The following is an 18,003-nucleotide window of genomic DNA, read 5'->3' as shown; positions in this document are numbered from 1 at the left end:
AAGTTATATACATGTAACATGTGATATGTTAATATTGATTGGCTCAAAGAAGTATTAATGATTAACATAATTACATTATATGCTCAACATGTTTTTATTATCAGTGCTTGATTACTACACCATATATCCCTTAAAGTGAATATTTTGCTAAAGATAAAATATTAATGGAACGTCTAATATCTTGAGATAAAATTTATGTTTATTCAAATTCTCTGATAATGTAATACTATAATCTGAACCGACCTGAAGGTCGAAAGAATAAAGTATTACAAGGGACCACCGAAGTGGCTAACCCAAAAATTTTTTTGTTTTAAAACAGAATCAGAATTCTCATTAAGATATCATCATTTGAAATCGAACATGAAAAATTATATGTATTTAAGTTTACAAAAATGGGGAGCTCTCAAATATATCTCAAAATAATATCACATCATTTGTATCAAAATAGAGTTACGACTCAATATACAAGGGCCACTAAATAGTATATGCCCTCTAAATAGACTCAGGCGTACTCAGATGCCTTGGCAAATATGGAATCATGGACTGGCGATAAGCTCTTTGAGAAGATATCTTAAGAATCTACGCACAAAAACAAATTTTGAATGTTGAGCTCACAAGCTCAGTATCACACAAATAACTCTACTATACTACATGCATTCACTGTATGGGAATGCTAGTAGACAAAGACGTAAGCATACAAAAACACACAAAGTTGAGGTAGGCATCATGGAGAGGTTGAAGGGTCCTGCATCTCGGGGCACACACCCTCTAGCCTATCTAAGATACCCTTGGGTATCTGGGCTGAGACCCGGAACTGCATTGGAATCATATTAACACCCTAACCCGTACCCGACCCGGATACGAATATGAGATGTCATATTAACTTTTTCAAATAATTTTCTTACAAAATAACAAAACATTTGAAATTATATTAAGAAAATATGATAATATATTATTGAATTATGCTCGTTATAATCAATTTAAGAAAATATACCTTTTATGAACAGTAAAATACGATATGAACAGTAACCTGCTACAATGCACCGATGCATAAAACTTCGAATGACAATTATGCATCGATGCACTGCTACAGTGATTTTCGTAAATTGTACATAACACTCGTAAAAATTTAATCGTTCATTTATTTGCATTTATATTTACATAAATACGTTTAAAATATTACAAAACTCGATCAGAGCATAAATACTTAATTTACCTACTTTATTTACATGCCAACCTATTTATCACATGGTAAAACATATTATCTAATTTACTTCTGATCTGACCTTCAAGTGGAGATATGTTGTTCTACTGAGCTTATAATGGATTTATCTGCTTTTCGGTACCTACGTGTAAAACACTTACACGCTAAGTCATAGACTTAGTGAGGCATAAACATAATAATAATGCATTTCTCATAAATATAAACATGCAATCTATGAATTCAATCATATCGCATATGATTCAGTATACATGATAACATATGATAATGCAAACACTTTAATACCTTTTTATAGTATAAGTATATACCGAACATTTCTATACATACCATGGAACACATATACTATTTCAGAACAAAACATACATAGTATCAAATCAATTAATTTATTTACTCTCTTTAAAGACCATGTATTAGCCCATGTATACTTTTGAGAACTTAAGGTATGTGAGTACATTGAGGTTGTGCACTATTATGCTGTCACCACAGCTCGTATAAATGTCCCGAAGGACCAGTCCATAGATTCCAAAGAACATAGGTAAACAGTCCATATGTCCCGAAGAACATAGGTAAACAGTCCATATGTCCCGAAGAACATAGGTAAACAGTCCATATGTTCCGAAGAACATAGGTAAACAGTCCATATGTCCCGAAGAACATAGGTAAACCCTCGACCCTTGGCATGCCAACTATACCCCTAGCTCTCATATCACATAACATGGGCATTATCATTTATAACAATTCACATTACTTATCCATATCATTTCTCTTATAAACACATACCTTCTCTTTTCAGTCACATATCACATGTACGTGTAATCATTGATCTTATAATCACATATTCCTTCTCTTATGTCACATACCATATATATGTGTAAACATATAATAACATACATCCATTTCTATATACTAATGCACGCATAGTAATCACATAACGTTTTATAAATTACTTCTTACCATAGTAAATCCATCATTGGCTCATCGCAAGCCAATGTTTGATAAATCACATAAGTACAATTTAAATTGCACTTACCTTAGCCTTGCTTTGATTCGATCCTAATTCTTTGATTGTTCTAGAATTTGTTTAGTCTCAATATCTACATAAACATAATTTCTGAGATGAATTTCAGAAGCCTAAACCTTATAATTCAATACTAATAACTTGAGCTAATTTAATGAACCCAAAAATTCAGTTTTCCTTTAGGGGTGTATCGATGCACTATGGGTGCATCGGTACACATAATAGCTTTGAAATATCCATGAATCGATGCACCCCTTAATGCATCGATGCACCTACCCAGAAATCACTGTTCATTGCACGAAAATTCACTCTTCAACTTTAATTCTTCAAGTTTCATTCCCTTTCATATTCTTAACTCAAATATATATGTTTAAACTCATTTATATCTATTTATTTCATCTTAAACCTCAAAATTCTATTCTCCATATAGAAATCAATAATCATACCAAATTTTCCATGTTATCCAAACTTAATTCTAACATTTCTATCTTCTTATTCTCATAGATGACAAGTCAAATTTATCCTCCAAATTCATTCAAACCTTCTTATTCAAAATTTCACTTAAAACCCCATTTTCTTTAATCTATCATAACTCCTTTATCTTTTGATTTTAAGATTCCTTAAGCTTAGTTATCATTTAAGGATCAAAACCCATGCTTAAAATCAACAAACAATCAAGAAATCAGAGAACTCACCTTTGCTTTGAGTTTTCACGTGGAGAAGAGAAGAAGATGAAGAAGAGAATTTCTTTGAAGCTTATCTCTTCAATCATTCTCCACATGGGTATTATAATACCCATTAATTATTATTTAATTATTTTTCTTGTTCAATTACTCATTTGCCCTTTGCCTCTTTTAATATTTACTAACAACTTTCAGGAAATATCTCCACATAAATCATTAAACTATTCAACTACTCTACTTTAATCACTATATTTTGAAATTTTACAATTTAGTCAATAACCCGTAGTTTGGGATGTTACATCGTACACCCGACCAGCTTGCTCCTTGTGAGTACTTGGAGCATCTGCACCTAGCTAGCACCTGAAGTGTAACACCCTCAGACTGATGCGGGTGAACCGATCCGATTTGAGGTGTCACATTAGGGCTACCGGAGCATCCCATAATAAAAATCCAGGAAAATTTAAAATTTTTGTTAAAATATGTAAAATCATAAAATAATTTATAATTAAAAAACAAGTTCAAAAAACTATTCATATCTTACTGACATAATTAAAATCATACATGTTTATACTCAGTATAAAAATCAAATATGACCTACTTGCCCCTTAATTACACGTGTATCGTACTCTGCAAGCAAAGCCGAATGGAACTCCCCATACTAAAGTTGATAGTTGCGCTGGATTGATTCTTTTAACCTGAAATGAAGAGTAAAAGAGTGAGCTTTGGGAAGCTTAGTAATACGGAACTACCAAGTGATGTTGAAGGACATACAAATAAATGGAAAATAATAAAATCTCCTTGTTGATTCAGACGTCTACAGGTTTTCGGGATGAGTTGAGGTTCCACTGATATTTCTCCAAGTAAAAGAAATAAAGATTTCAGTTCATAGGAAACATTCAGAGGACCAAGTTCATGAGATAAGAATAGGATGTCTAGTGTGTTCCAACAAAACAGAGTAATGTATATAGATCCTTTAAAAATATTAGTAGTTTAAAACATATTTTAAAACCACAGTAATGCCCTCCAACCGAACATGAACTGCATCCATAAAGTCTTACCCTAGGCACACAACAAATGATCCACCCTAAGGGAGTACCTTAGGGCCTATGGGCATACCCAAGGGTCTCCTTAGGTCTATAAGGATTTACCAGCTTGATCAGAGCTGAACCTCCATACTCCATAATCCTACCCATACAATATCCAGTTGAAATCAAATTTAACAGTAAACTGTAATATCAGAATCGTGATCCAGTAAAATCATGTATGAGTGACAATGATATAAACCACATAACTACCCTCCACCTGTACACCATATGCAGTCCCATGATTTACCCAAGGAAGTACCTTGGGGCCTGAGAGCCTACCCAAGAAAGTTTCTCAGTGCCTACCCAAGGGTCACCTTAGGTCCGTAAGGATTTACCAGCTTGATCAGAGCTAAACCTCCTACTCCAGCCTACCTAGATAATGTCCCAATAAAATAGTTCAAGTAGTAACCAGTAGATTCCATGATCCATAAATCAAGAAAGATTATATTTTCCTGTGAAAACAGGAAACCATATAACACATTTCAAGTAATCATAATTCAGTTAAAAGTAAATTAAAACATCAGTAAATCCGAAATTTCGAAAAATCATGTTTTAAAACAGGTAAAACATTTACATGTCACATAAGGAACACACTAGATGATCCAAATATTCTTCAGATCTACTTGGTGATCATGAAGGTATTCATAATCTTTTGTATGAGAGTTACTTAAGATTTCAAGTATGAAAGGAGTGATTCCATTATTCGAACAAATATGGGTATTTCATATATTTTGATTTTTTGAGGATTCTCAGTAATTTAACTCAATAAGGGTAGAGCGATGATTTGTGGTATTCAAGATTTTGTATTTAATTATCAGGATTTCGAGTCCGATTGAACTATAGATCCCAATATTGTGATACTTGCCAATCATTCAAACCGTGATATTTCACTATTATTCACTTCTTATTACTGACTGCACCAGCTGATTTGATCAATATCAGAATCATCATTGATCAGCTCTTGAGGATACGAATAGGTATTCTGTTGGTATTTATTTCATTTTCACATTGTAATAGTAGCCAAAATGTCCAACGACTTGGGTTGTGCTCCATAACCTTTAGAGGCAGTACATCATTTAGGTTCATCGGTGTTTTCATAGTCTATCAAAAGACATTAACGTAATCCAAGTCATAAAGGTATTTAGGGCATCTCGATATTTGAGGTTATTTTAGTCATTTGGGGTCTAGACATATTAGTTATTTCAAAACTTGAGGATAATCCATCATTTAAATACATCAGTGACATGTCGCACTTCCAGTAATCTAGTCTTCAAACGATCATTAAAAAAAACAAGGAGATCGACGTATTAAGAATTTCCAAATATATAAGTTTCTTTCTGGGGTTTTTCAAATAGATTAGGAATTTAATCGGTGATTCCAAGGTTCAAGTAAATCAAAATATGAATTCTCAGGTCGTCTTCATTATCATAGCCATCTATAGTCCTTTTTAAATTTTAAGGGTATTATCATCATTCCATTCAATTTTATCAGTGGCATTACTCCCGATAAATTAGGCTTCAAAGTATTCTAGTTTCTTTAGAGTTCAGGGTATTTTGGTCATTTGAACATTGGAGTTTATTTTAGTTATTTTATAGCTCGAGGACATCTCGTTAACTCTGATCAATCCAACATATGTACCTTTTCTGGTATTTTGTCAGATATATCTATTCAACGTTATTTTTTCTTTTAGGGGTAAAGTTTTTCTTTTTACAGTGCAATGGCATTTTAGTCAAATTATAATTCAAGGTTATTCCAGTCCTTTCCTTCCTTCCAGTCTTTCCATTTAATTCAATTTTTTGAAGAATTCAAACAAAAATAGTATTTCCAATATTTTAGTCTTTAGGTGCTTGCTGATAATCAACAATTATAGGTCTTGTACCTTCTCGAATGCTAAGATCCAATTATTAGTGACTATCATAGCAGATCGTGAATTTAATAGATGAAATAGTGATTTATCAAATTAAAAAATACGAATTCTCAAGATATTTTCGTTCTCAGCTCATTCCAGGCCATTTTTATCCCATAGGGGCAATTTCATGATTTTATAATCAGGTGATTCCAGTATTAAACCTTTTAACAAAAATAATTAGAATTTAATGATTATGAGGTTATTTACTCTTCAGACTGGTCACTCTACTTGAAATCATTTCTTATCAGTATTTCAATTCCTTTATGTAATTCAATTGAGTCTTAACCAATTTATCACTTAAACCGTATTTGGTTCGAGTCCATCCATAATCAAACATGCATAATAGATCAATCATATACATCCATACATTTATCCATTATCAACATGTTCCATAAAGCATGAAAAAAGGTAGTAAAGTATTACCACGACTTTTGTGCTCCACCGATCAAACATTTAAACTCCACTCGATCACTCTCGAACTTGAATTCAATGACCAATAATTTCTCGGATACATAGCAACCAAATTTACGTCAAAAACTAAACTTAATCGAGTAACCAAATTAAATACGAAGATAAAAACTGAAAAATGGATTACTAAGTGCGAATTTCACAAAACGAACTTCATATTCAGACTCAGAACATCAAAAAATATAAATATGTCTTTTCAAAAAATTTGACTTTTCGATCAAAGTCAACGGTAAAAGCCAACGGGTCAAAGTCAATGGGTTGACTTAGACGAGTTGACTCAGTTTGGGTTAACTCATTCAGGTCAAACAGACCCTTTTTAGACCGATTCAGGGTGGTCCGGTCCACCTGGACCATTTCTATAAGAAACCATAGTTGGGGAGGAGCCCCACACGTACTGCCGACGTGTGGCGACGCATGAGACGGCGTCAAGGGGCGGTTCGGTCGGCCGATGACTCCGAAGTTTCAACAAATCAACTTTAATTCCAAAATAGTCAAATTTCAGCCCAAACAATTTGAATTAACTCAAACAAACATAAGAAACCTTACCCAACCGGCGATCGAAGACGAAGCAATGATGGGCGTCAGTCTCGATCGGGTTATAGTCGAAATCACCCGGGGAGTGCAACGGTGGCTACTGTGAGGCTAGCCGACGAATGGAATGGCCAGAAATCAAAAAAATATATGTATAATTTAGAGCTCTCTGGCGAAATATTCTCCTGCTTCTCCATAAAAATCAATGGAGGCTTTTGGCGATTAGGCGGTTAGGTTTTGGTCGAGCTGAGGTGGTGCTTTGATTGGTCGGGGCGGTGACATCCATTGATTCAAGTGACGTCAAATAAGAGAAGGCGACGGGTGGGTTTTCATATCTCTCACGAGGAACGACCGCCGATCCGAGCGATCTGAAGGTCAGGGGTTTAGTCAGGCGGTCGCGGCGCTTCGATTAAGGGCGGTCGACAACGCCTCGGATGGCCGGAGCAGGGTGATTTGATGAGGAAATCTTATCGGCTCGGGGGTAAGGGTTTTGAGTTTCATAGGGGAGGGGTTTCCCTGATTTTTATTTTTCACTGTCAATGAAAAATGGGAAAATTCAAGGTTAAGTCCCTGGACTTCCCAGATTTTCAAAATCGAGCTGTAAGTTTCTAAACTTGCAATTTAGTCTCTTAAATTTACTTAAATTAGTTTGAAATACTAAATTTTCTTTTATTACTATAATTATTATTATTTGCCTCATAAATTGGGGTATGATAATTATCTTATTCTTAAAAGAAATTTCGTCTTTAAAATTTAATCAAGTTAAAGAAATGTGAAAATTGATCTTGCTTCATTTCTTAAATCTCTCAGGTACCTTTTACATTAATATGATTCCTCTACTAGACTTTAACCAACTGAATGTGCATTCTAGACAAAAATTTTCCTTATCAAATTTCCAAAATCTGACCAGAATCTTCCTCGCAAAACCATACATACCTTAAATGCCAATCCTTAATCAGAATAACACTTGCTTATTTTCAAAGCAACATGCAGATATAACGTTTTTTTCATACGTAATAAAATTACCTCGAGATTTACACTTTTACCATGAACACGTCCCCTTTCTTTTAATCTCATACTGATTAAATCGTTGAGGAAAAAGGATCATCACTTATTGGGTTTCAACTCATAAAATTGGAATGAGCATGATTCTAAAATTCTTCAATTCAGTACATCAGTACAGAACCTTTTGAGGCATAACACCTTGTTTAGGTTTGGACCAATTACCTTGTTCTCCGATCTACTTGAGTAACAGAACTTAATCTCAAAACTTTACTTATAAAGTTTGGTTATGAGCTTGTCATTACAGAACGTTTAAGGAGTAACAAAACTCAAATTCACGTCAGAAGTCAGGTCAAAATTCTCAAATGAATAATCTCTCATGGTACTGATGGGGTAACTTCCAATATTGGGACGGATGTTGACATTATTCCCTTTTTGGAGTCATAACAGATAATATACTTTTGTACACTATTACAGAATGATTTCTTAACATCAGAGTTCCAGCTTAGAAGAGTACAGTTATAATCTAGGGACATGTACAAACCAGACATCCCATAACATTCGATCTACTGATCTACCCAGAAGAATCGATTCAACCTAAGCACTAATACCACTAAATGTAACACCCTCAGACCGATGCGAGTGACCCAATCCGATCTGAGGTGTCACATTAGGTCCACCAAAGCGACCCACAATAAAATTCCAGGAAAATTTAAAAAATTTGTTAAAATGTGTAAAATCATAAAACAATTTATAATTAAAATACAAGTTCGGAAAAACATTTATATATTACAGACATAATTAAAATCATACATGTTCATACTCAGTATAAAAACCAAATGTGACCTCCATGCCCCCTAATTACACTTGTACCGTACTTTTCAAGCAAAGCCGAATGAAGATTAAAATAGTGAACTCCCCATACTAAAGTTGATCGTTGTGCTGGATCGATTCTTTTAACTTGAAATGGAGAGTAAAATAGTGAGCTTTGGGAAGATCAATAATACAGAACTTCTAAGTGATGCTGAAGAACATGTAGATAAATGGAAAGCAATAAAATTTCCTTGTTGATTCAGACGTCTACAAGTTTTCGGGATGAGCTGAGATTCCACTATATTTCTCCAAGTAAAAGAAATGAAGATTTCAGTTTAGAGGAAACATTCATAGGACCAAGTTCAGGAGATCAGAATAGGATGTCTAGTGTGTTCAAACAAAATAGAGTAACTTATATAGATCTTTTAAAAATGTTAGTAGTTTAAAACATATTTTAAAACCACAATAATGCCCTTTAACCGAATACCGCTATGCAGTTCCCCAGAACTTCATCCAAAAGGTGTTACCCCAAGAACACAACAAAGGAACCACCCTATAGGAGTACCTTGGGACCTATGGGCAAACCCAAAGGTCTCATTAGGTCCGTAAGGATTTACCAGCTTGATCGGAGTTGAACCTCCATACTCCAGAATCCTACCCATACAGTATACAATAGTAAACTGTAATATCAGGATCGTGATCCAGTAAAATCTCGTATGAGTGACAATGATATAAACCACATAACTCTCCTCCACCCATACACCATATTAAGTCCCATGATTTACTAAAAGGAGTTCCTTGGGGCCAGAGAGCCTACCCAAGAAAGTTTCTCGGGGCCTCGAAGCCTACCCAAGGATTTACCAGCTTCATCAGAGCTAAACCTCCAACTCCAGCCTACCCAGATAATGTCCTAATAAAATATTTTAAGTAGTAAGCAGTAGATTCCATGATCCATAAATCAGGAACGATTATATTTTCCAGTGAAAACAGGAAACCAGATAACCCATTTCAGTTAACCATAGTTCATAAACTATTAAATTCCATAATCCATAAATCAAGAACGATTACATTTTCCTGTGAAAACAAGAAACCATATAACACATTTTAGGTAACCATGGTTCAGTTAAAAGTAAATCAAATTATCAGTAAATCTGAAATTTCAGAAAATCACATTTTAAAATAGTTAAAACATTTGCATTTCACGTAAGAAACACACTAGAGGATCCAAATATTCTTCAGAGCTACTTGGTGATCAGGGATGTATTCATAATCTTTTGTATGATAGTTACTTAAGATTTCAAGTATGATAGGAGTAATTCCATTATTCAAACAAACAGAGGTATTTCAGATATTTTGATTCTTCGAGAATTCTCAGTAATTTAACTCAATAAGGGTAGAGAGATGATTTGTGGTATTCAAGATTTTGTATTTAATTATCAAGATTTCGAGTCTGATTGAACTACAGATCCTAATAATGTTATACTTGTCAATCATTCATACCGTGATACTTCACTATTATTCACTTCTTATTACTGACTGCACCAACTGATCTGATCAATATCATAATCATCATTGATCAGTTCTTGAGGAGACGAATAGGTATTCTTTTGGTATTTATTTCATTTTCACGTTGTAATAGTAGCCAAAATGTCTAACGACTTGGGTCGTGCTCCATAGCCTTTAGAGGCAGTACATCATTTAGTTTTTTCGGTGTTATCATAGTCTATCAAAAGACATTCACGTAATCCAAGTCATAAAGGTATTTAGGTCATCTCGGTATTTTATGTTATTTTAGTTATTTAGGGTCTAGACACATTAGTTATTTCAAAACTTGAGGATAATCCATCATTTAAATACTTCGGTGACGTGTCACACTTCTAATAATCTAGTCTTCAAATGATCATTCAAAAAAACAAGTAGATCGACGTATTAAGAATTCCAAATGTAGAAGTTTATTTTTAGGGTTTTTCAAATAGGTTAGGAATTTAATAGGTGATTTCAATGTTCAAGTGAATCAAAATATGAGTTCCCAGGTCGTATCCATTATCATAGCCATCTATTGTCCTTTTTACACTTTAAGGGTATTATCATCATTCATTCAATTCTGTCAATGGCATTACTTTCGATAAATTAGGCTTCAAAGTATTCTAGTTCCTTTAGAGTTCAGGGTATTTTGGTCATTTGAACATTGAAGGTTATTTTATTTATTTCGTAGCTCGAGGACATTTCAGTAACTCTGATCAATCCAACATATGTACCTTTTCTGGTATTTTGGTCAGATATATTTATTCACTGTTATTTTTTGCTTTTAGGGATAAAATTGGTCTTTTTGTAGTGCAAGGGCATTTTGGTCAAATTATAATTCAAGGTTATTCCAGTCCTTTTTTTTCGTCTAATCTTTCCATTTAATTCAAATTTTATGCATAATTCAAACAATAATAGTACTTCCAATATTTTAGTCTTTAGGTGCTTACTGATAATCAACAATTATAGGTCTTGTATCTTCTTGAATGTTAGGATTCGATTATCAATGACTATCCGAGCATATTATGAATTTAGCAGATGGAATAGTGATTTATCGAATTAAAAAAATATGAATTTTCGAATGTTAGTTTTCATGACCAATTCAATACGATGATACTAATAGTAAGTCCTTTAGTATATATACCAAACCTTTAGTATCGATACCTACCTTGGGTACTGATACCTATTCTGCATTCTGGAATCTGAGAAAGCCTTATAGTATTAGTACCCCTATTTGGAGTATCGGTACTTCTCTATTAGGATATTGATACTGCTTTGGGTACCGATACCAAAATTGGGTTCGATGTTTGGAAAAATAATTCAATATCGATATCTTTACTTAGGGTATCGATACTTTTTCTTTGAGTGGTATCGATACTCCCCAAGTACTGATACTAGATTTGACTACTAGAATTTAAAATTAAACGTTTGGTACAAATACCCCTCCCTTGTGTATCAGTACTCGAAGAATAATAATGATACCCTATGAACAAGGTACTGATACTACTAAGCAAAAAACCATTTATTTTGGTTGTCTAAAAAATAATATTGATATTGTTTATACACTACTGATATTCAAGCCCATAAATGTTCTATTTTAGCACGTAAATGACACCTAACTTCACCCATAAGTCCATCTAAGGTCCTTAAACGTTAATTAAGTCTTATGTAAGATTAAAGGGGTCATAATAGGTTTATTCTCATGTTTTATAACATCAAATGCCATAATCTACCATGGATGCACTTACGTGCTTCATGAATTCATGCATGATAACTAGGAACATCTAATGATCTACAAGTGGTATAGATGAGTCAGAAATGTGTTACCTTACTCCTAGCGGATGAGAATCAACGCCAAGTTCACTCAAGTACTAACTTCTCCTTGTCTTTTCTCTTGAAGCTTTCTCCTATCTCTTTCACTAATTGTGAGACAAGAAAATGAGTTATTAACTCATTTAGGAACTTATAATGAGGTTAAGAAGGTTTTTTAAGGTTCAAATTCGTCAAAAATGAGTTGGTTTAACAATGATTTCTAAAACCACTCCAAACCCCCCATAAATGGCCACTATGGCCAAATAAGAAGAAAGTGGACTTGAACGAAAACTTTAAGGATGAGAATTTCACCACTTATCTTTATTAATCCAGACTAGAGATGTAGGCTAACAAATTTTCCACCTCTGCTCGAGCTATTAAGAAGATGAGACAATTTTTGACAAAGGGAGTGAGGGAAATGAGTTATGAGGGAAATGAGCTTTTCCCCTTATCTCTCTTGGTGACATCACAAAACTTGAATAAAATTCAGTCTTTGAGACAACAAAGGGGATATTTACCTTCTTGGTCCTTCATTCTTTGCTTCTAATACAAAAATACCCCTTTTATATCTATTTGGGCTCAAACCAAGCCTAATCCAACTCAAATTTGGGCCAAGGCTTCCTACAAGGTAAATGGGTTTATCCAAGGCCCACTTGGGTTAGCCCGAAACTACTAACCCAGAGTTCGGGGTGTTACAGATATCACTTGTTAGAACCAAATCGTAATAAATATGAAATCAAAATCTAATATCTAATCATGTCAAATTATCAAAAACGAAATACTATATGTGGAAGCGTATCTGAATTAATTGATAGGTTATAATCATTGAATCTTTCTTTGGTTGTGATCTTCCAAGAAGATAGATTTTCTCTTGTTGTAAATACTCTCTGACATGATGAGAGTAATATAATTTAACCTATTTCTTGTAGACCATTACCTCTTTCATCAAATTATGAGTACAATTTATGATATCTACACTTTAATACCTATTACAAATATAACATAATTGACCATTTAATTTTGTCTAATACTTTATGATATCAATGTATATATATATATATATATATATATATATATATTCACAATTATGAATTTTAATTCAACATTAAACATAAATATCACAAAAGGAATTTTTTTGAACAGTCAGAAACAACATAAGTATAAAATTGAAGCTCGACGTGACTAGAAAGCTCGCGATCATAAAGTTTTCAAGTTCGACTTAAAATCAAAAATTTAAGCTCAACTCGAGCTCAAAATATTCTCAGACTTGCTCAATTGAAGATCAAGCTCGAGCTCAAACCTAAACCTTAAGTACATGAAAGCTTTATATTGTATTTTTTTTAAAAAAATAAACATATAAATGTTAATATTAATAATAATTTAATTTAAAAAAAATTAAAAGTTAATAAATTATTTTTTTGAGTTGGTGGTTAACTTTTTGAGTCGGGTATCAAATAGCTTACTTCGACTCATTAAGAATTTAAGTCGAGTTTAAATTTTAGTCTATTCAATTTGATAATTGATCGAGTTCTGACTAAATCCATTTTGAATAACTTACAATCTGTCTCGTCTCATTTACAAACCCTACCCGGGCATGCCATAAGTCTCGGTTGAAATCAATATCTTTGTGTCCACGACAGTTTTCATTTTCGGTCTTTCTAGTTTGCACCATATAATACGTTTGTTTTGCCGGTTTGGTTGTTTTTTCAGCTAAGCTTAGTTACCACAACGACTGCAAAACGTCCAACAACACTAACAAAAACAAACCACTTTCCCTTCATTTCTTTTTCTTTTTCTTTTTCTTTTTCATTCCCTTAAACTTTCATGGGATCCCAACACTTTTCCCTTTTTTTATTCAGCTCTAATCATATACTAAAACAAAGAAAAGTTTATCTTCCACAGATCTTTTGCATCTCTTGCAACATTCAAATGCAAGAAACAGTACACGGGGATTTCAGAATCTACATCGTGTTGACCTTTTTCTTTGTCAGCGTTGTCACCGGAGGCGTCTTCTTATGTCTTTATATGTTCCAACCCGAGGAGCAATCCACGCCCTGGTATTCAGTCGTTGGGATAGTTCTTGTAGGCATTCCTTGGATCTTTTGGATTGCTACTTACATATACAGATGCATTGCACATTGCTTTTGTGCGACCAATGGAGGACATGTTGACAGGGAACATAGCAGCTTAACGAAGAAAAAGTCTCGTGCTTCTGAAGGACATGCAGGAAGATCGATCCATTTGTTGGAAAATGGAGGCTCTCCATCAGGAACACCTGATGGTGATCAACATCATGTTCATTTCGGGGATGTTGTCATGGTTGGAAGCACATAGTAAAATTGGGACGAATACGGTGTAGAAAATTTGCAGGAAGCGCAACAATCTTCCAACGGATTTGCTTCGGACGAAGATCATATTGCCGCTGCATCTATGAAAGTCAAAGAACCGTTACCCTGACGTTTCCTTTTTCTTTTTCTGTTTTCCATATATATATAATCTTTTTTCCCAGAAGGAAAACTTTCTGCAATTCCTGGGCTTTCATAAGAGTCTATTCGACGACATAAAATAATGCAGCTACATTTAGCATGAAGTATAATGCAATTACTACCACTTAAACGAAAGCTGAAAAGCTTTAAGACATCCAATTATACAACACAAATCCGTGAGATAGAATAAGACACGAAAAATAACTCGAACATGATACAATATATAATCATCTAAAAATATACATAATATGAATTATGACACATAAAAAGTATACAAACAAATTTAGCTTTAAACATCCTAAAAACGAGAATAAAGAAAGTAGATCTATGATTCATAAATTAAAATGTCCAGGAGAGTTATGAAAAGCTAAATTGAACCAAATAAAAAAAAATCAAATCATAGAAATAAAACAATAAACGATAAATTCAAATCACAGAAACAATGATGAAAAAACATCTCATACAAGTTTATTTAAAGTTTTTCTATAAACATTTCAGCATTTTCACATTTGCAAGATACAGAAAAGGTATAAAAGCATGTTCCCAATGCATAGAAAGATTAAAAGCATTAAAAGATCATCCTAAGGCAACTTTTGAACCTTGGTAAGAAAACAATTGCACCGCATTTCGACAGCTTATCTCTGCAAGTTCCTCTTTACTAATCTCGAGCAAATTTGCAACATAATCAAGTACCTGAAACAAGATTCTTAGTATTACAAACAGTGTGCACTGCATACCTAAACATACTTTTTTATGGAAATAGGATACATATAATGCATATAGGGATAAAAGTTGCATATACAACAAGATGCAGTCAGAAACTAAATGATGACATCTCGAGCAAATTTAAGTATTTAACTACCAGTCTTAGATTCGATAACCAAATCTATCGATGACTCTCTCAACTCATTGAGGTTTTAACTTCAAAGTATTCCTGTCATGACTCACGACATATTAGTGCTGTTGGAAATTAGAATTCAACCAAAATAAGATCATGGTCTTCCATGCTTCATTTTATCATATATGAACCAGATATTACTATCTTGATCTTCAATTAGACTAGTAGCGTTTTTATAAACTATCTAATATATGGTTTTTCTTTACAAAGTTAAATTATTCAGTCTCTTTTCCTATTGGGGGCTCTTTTTTGTACTACAGAAAACAAAGCAAGAATCTATAAGCCTAAAAAGGAAATGCTGTAAGTAGAAGGCATTGTACCATACAACTTGTTATCTTAAACTATTTCCTCTATAATTTGATTTCTTTTTTATTTCCTACAAGAAAATGGGCTGAAAACTAAGAGATTAGGATAAAGATGTAAGCAGTCTACAAGTACACGAAAAAGGATACCCTTAAGTTGAAGGAGAAAGCATACATTATGAATGTTAGCCGGATGATTAAGCATATCTTTTGGCAATGAAGACACCTCTCTTGGTGTAAGAGATTGATTATCAGATGGAATGCTAGCATTTGAAGCAGAATTTCTCCCTTGAGCAAAAAATTCTTGTCGGAGGGAAGTATCTTCATCGACCAAAAATAAAGAGCTTGACTCTGAATTTGGCATTGCATCCGGTGCATCTGACTCTAATAATATCCTTTCCGAAGGTATCTGCACGAATTTCAGAAGTAAAAAGATTGTACGCTTATACTTTTTCACATGATGACTCAAATGAACAGAACAATAAACCAGATGAACTAACTGTCTTCAGCATTTTCTTGGCCTTCTGCAATTTCAATGTCATGATGTATCCTGAAAATGAAAAGTAAGCACCAGATTTGACAAATTCAGGAACCATCTCTGCAGAACCCAGGTAAGAATGAAGGAGGAGACCATCTGGGAAAGGCCCAACGTCTATGAGGAAATTAATACATAGTATTAAGGAGATACATGTAGTAGCTAGAGCATGTTATACGTACATCAGTAAGCGAGCAGCTAAGATACATATGTGATAAGAGCACATTTAAGGACACCGACAGTGATAAGTGCCTTAAGTTCAGCAGGCTTGCTTGCCTTCATAATTATTTGTTATCTACCAAGTTCCAGATCTTAGAGAAATTGCACAAAAAATTTTTGGAATGTTCTCCAATATCATGTTTAAGATAAAATCTTTCCATAAAAAATGTAGAGAATGTCATACTTCACTATCTGAAGAAGATCACCATATGCACGAACATAATGGACTGATGCTCGTTTTTTCAACTCTTTGGCAAGCTCGAGCTGTTGCCGAAATACTTCAACCTGGAATATAGAACTTAAAATTTCAGAAAACTTTAGGAAATGCCTATTGTACATGCATTTACACCAACTAATGGTACCAAAGAAAATGCTGGTTTTTTCGACTCTTCAGTGACGTCCAGCAACATGTAAACATAAGTAGTACAAAATAAATGACAATCAAGATAGCAAGAAACAGTCAGAACCTGATCATTAAAATCAGTCTCCCTTCCTTTTGAACCTTTGTCCAAACCAATCTGAAAGGTCCAAAAAAATGCTGTTATGAGAAAGAGGTGGCCTTAAATAAACAAACTCATGAAACTAAAATAATTACTAAATACCTTGGTTAGATTTATGAAACTAAGTCGAATTAGAACAACATTAAAGAAATTTACCTCTCCAACAGCTGCAGATGGAGTGGTCTCAAAGAATTCCTTGAGAGTACTGAACCAATTTGGACTTCTCTGAGCAACATACCTGCAACAGATGAACACAGTAAAAAGAAAAATCCCTAAAACAAGCTCGAAAGCTATATTTAAGTATTCAATTTGTTTTACCAAGGATGAACTCCAAAGCAAGGAATAACAGATGAATACTTCTCGCCCATTTCTTTTACCAAATGCCAATCTTTCTGCACTTTTCAAGAAAACCCCAAGTTAAATATCATAAAAAAGGGGAGAATCAAATGAAATACGAAATTGATTGAGAAATTCAAAGAAAAACCAGCGACCTCGTGAACTCCGTTAACGGCAAAGTTAAGGACCCCGGAATCCAAAGCGGTGGAAATGAGTTTGGGTGCTTTGTTGAGAATCCTGGGATCTTGAAGGTTGCAATGAACATCAAATAATTTAATGGCTATTTCTGTCATCTTCCTTTTTCAGTTTTTTTTCCCCTTTCTCTCTACGAGTGTCTTCGATAATTCCTGATTTACTGTTTTACAGTTTTACAAATTTTGCCACAGAGATTTTGGCCTTCAAAAACCTTTTAGATGAACTTAAATTACAACTACGGTCACTAACGTTTGGATCCGTTTTAATATTGACTAATAACATTTCAAATATTACTTTTTAGTCAATCCAGTTATTGATAAATCACAATGCAACTCCTTTAGACTTAGCCTATACGTTACGATTAGATCTAACGGATTACGTTAATAATCTCAAAATATTTTTAAAATTTTAGTGATAATAAATATATCAAATCAAGTAATATAAGATATAAAACACCATGAGTAA

At 33.7% G+C, this 18,003-nt stretch overlaps 2 protein-coding genes across 2 annotated transcripts; one reads left to right on the top strand and one right to left on the bottom strand.

Annotated features, from left to right (window-relative positions):
* The first annotated feature begins 13,996 nt into the window (after positions 1–13,996).
* Positions 13,997–14,524, top strand: LOC120208166. The gene is made up of 2 exons (XM_039207507.1): positions 13,997–14,386; positions 14,438–14,524. Exons 1-2 carry the CDS (start codon positions 13,997–13,999, stop codon positions 14,522–14,524), a joined length of 477 nt encoding a protein of 158 aa, XP_039063438.1.
* A 532-nt stretch (positions 14,525–15,056) lies between these two features.
* On the bottom strand, positions 15,057–17,678 carry LOC120208187 (uncharacterized metal-dependent hydrolase YabD-like). The gene is made up of 8 exons (XM_039207519.1): positions 17,499–17,678; positions 17,326–17,399; positions 17,164–17,245; positions 16,975–17,025; positions 16,692–16,792; positions 16,254–16,407; positions 15,929–16,162; positions 15,057–15,246 (listed from the first exon to the last, which is right to left on the bottom strand). The coding sequence occupies exons 1-8, from the start codon at positions 17,634–17,636 to the stop codon at positions 15,130–15,132; spliced, it is 951 nt and encodes a 316-aa protein (XP_039063450.1). The 5' UTR covers positions 17,637–17,678; the 3' UTR covers positions 15,057–15,129.
* Between the last annotated feature and the right edge of the window lie 325 nt (positions 17,679–18,003).

The sequence above is a fragment of the Hibiscus syriacus genome, unplaced genomic scaffold (genome assembly GCF_006381635.1).
Source record: "Hibiscus syriacus cultivar Baekdansim isolate YM2019G1 unplaced genomic scaffold, ASM638163v2 tig00016004_pilon, whole genome shotgun sequence".
Classification (NCBI taxonomy): domain Eukaryota; kingdom Viridiplantae; phylum Streptophyta; class Magnoliopsida; order Malvales; family Malvaceae; genus Hibiscus; species Hibiscus syriacus.
The sequence above is the reverse complement of the archived record's forward strand: the minus strand, read 5'-3'. Positions and strand labels throughout refer to the sequence as shown.

What these genes read in the sequence shown, in the direction of transcription:
- LOC120208166 (XM_039207507.1), top strand. Translation starts at nt 13,997, where the DNA reads ATGCAAGAAACAGTACACGGGGATTTCAGAATCTACATCGTGTTGACC. An exon ending in ATTTCGGGGATGTTGTCATG is followed by an intron (nt 14,387 to 14,437) that starts GTTGGAAGCACA and finishes GAAAATTTGCAG; the next exon opens with GAAGCGCAACAATCTTCCAA.
- LOC120208187 (XM_039207519.1), bottom strand. Translation starts at nt 17,636, where the DNA reads ATGACAGAAATAGCCATTAAATTATTTGATGTTCATTGCAACCTTCAA. An exon ending in TGCTTTGGAGTTCATCCTTG is followed by an intron (nt 17,246 to 17,325) that starts GTAAAACAAATT and finishes CATCTGTTGCAG; the next exon opens with GTATGTTGCTCAGAGAAGTC. An exon ending in ATCCGGCTAACATTCATAAT is followed by an intron (nt 15,247 to 15,928) that starts GTATGCTTTCTC and finishes ATCTTGTTTCAG; the next exon opens with GTACTTGATTATGTTGCAAA.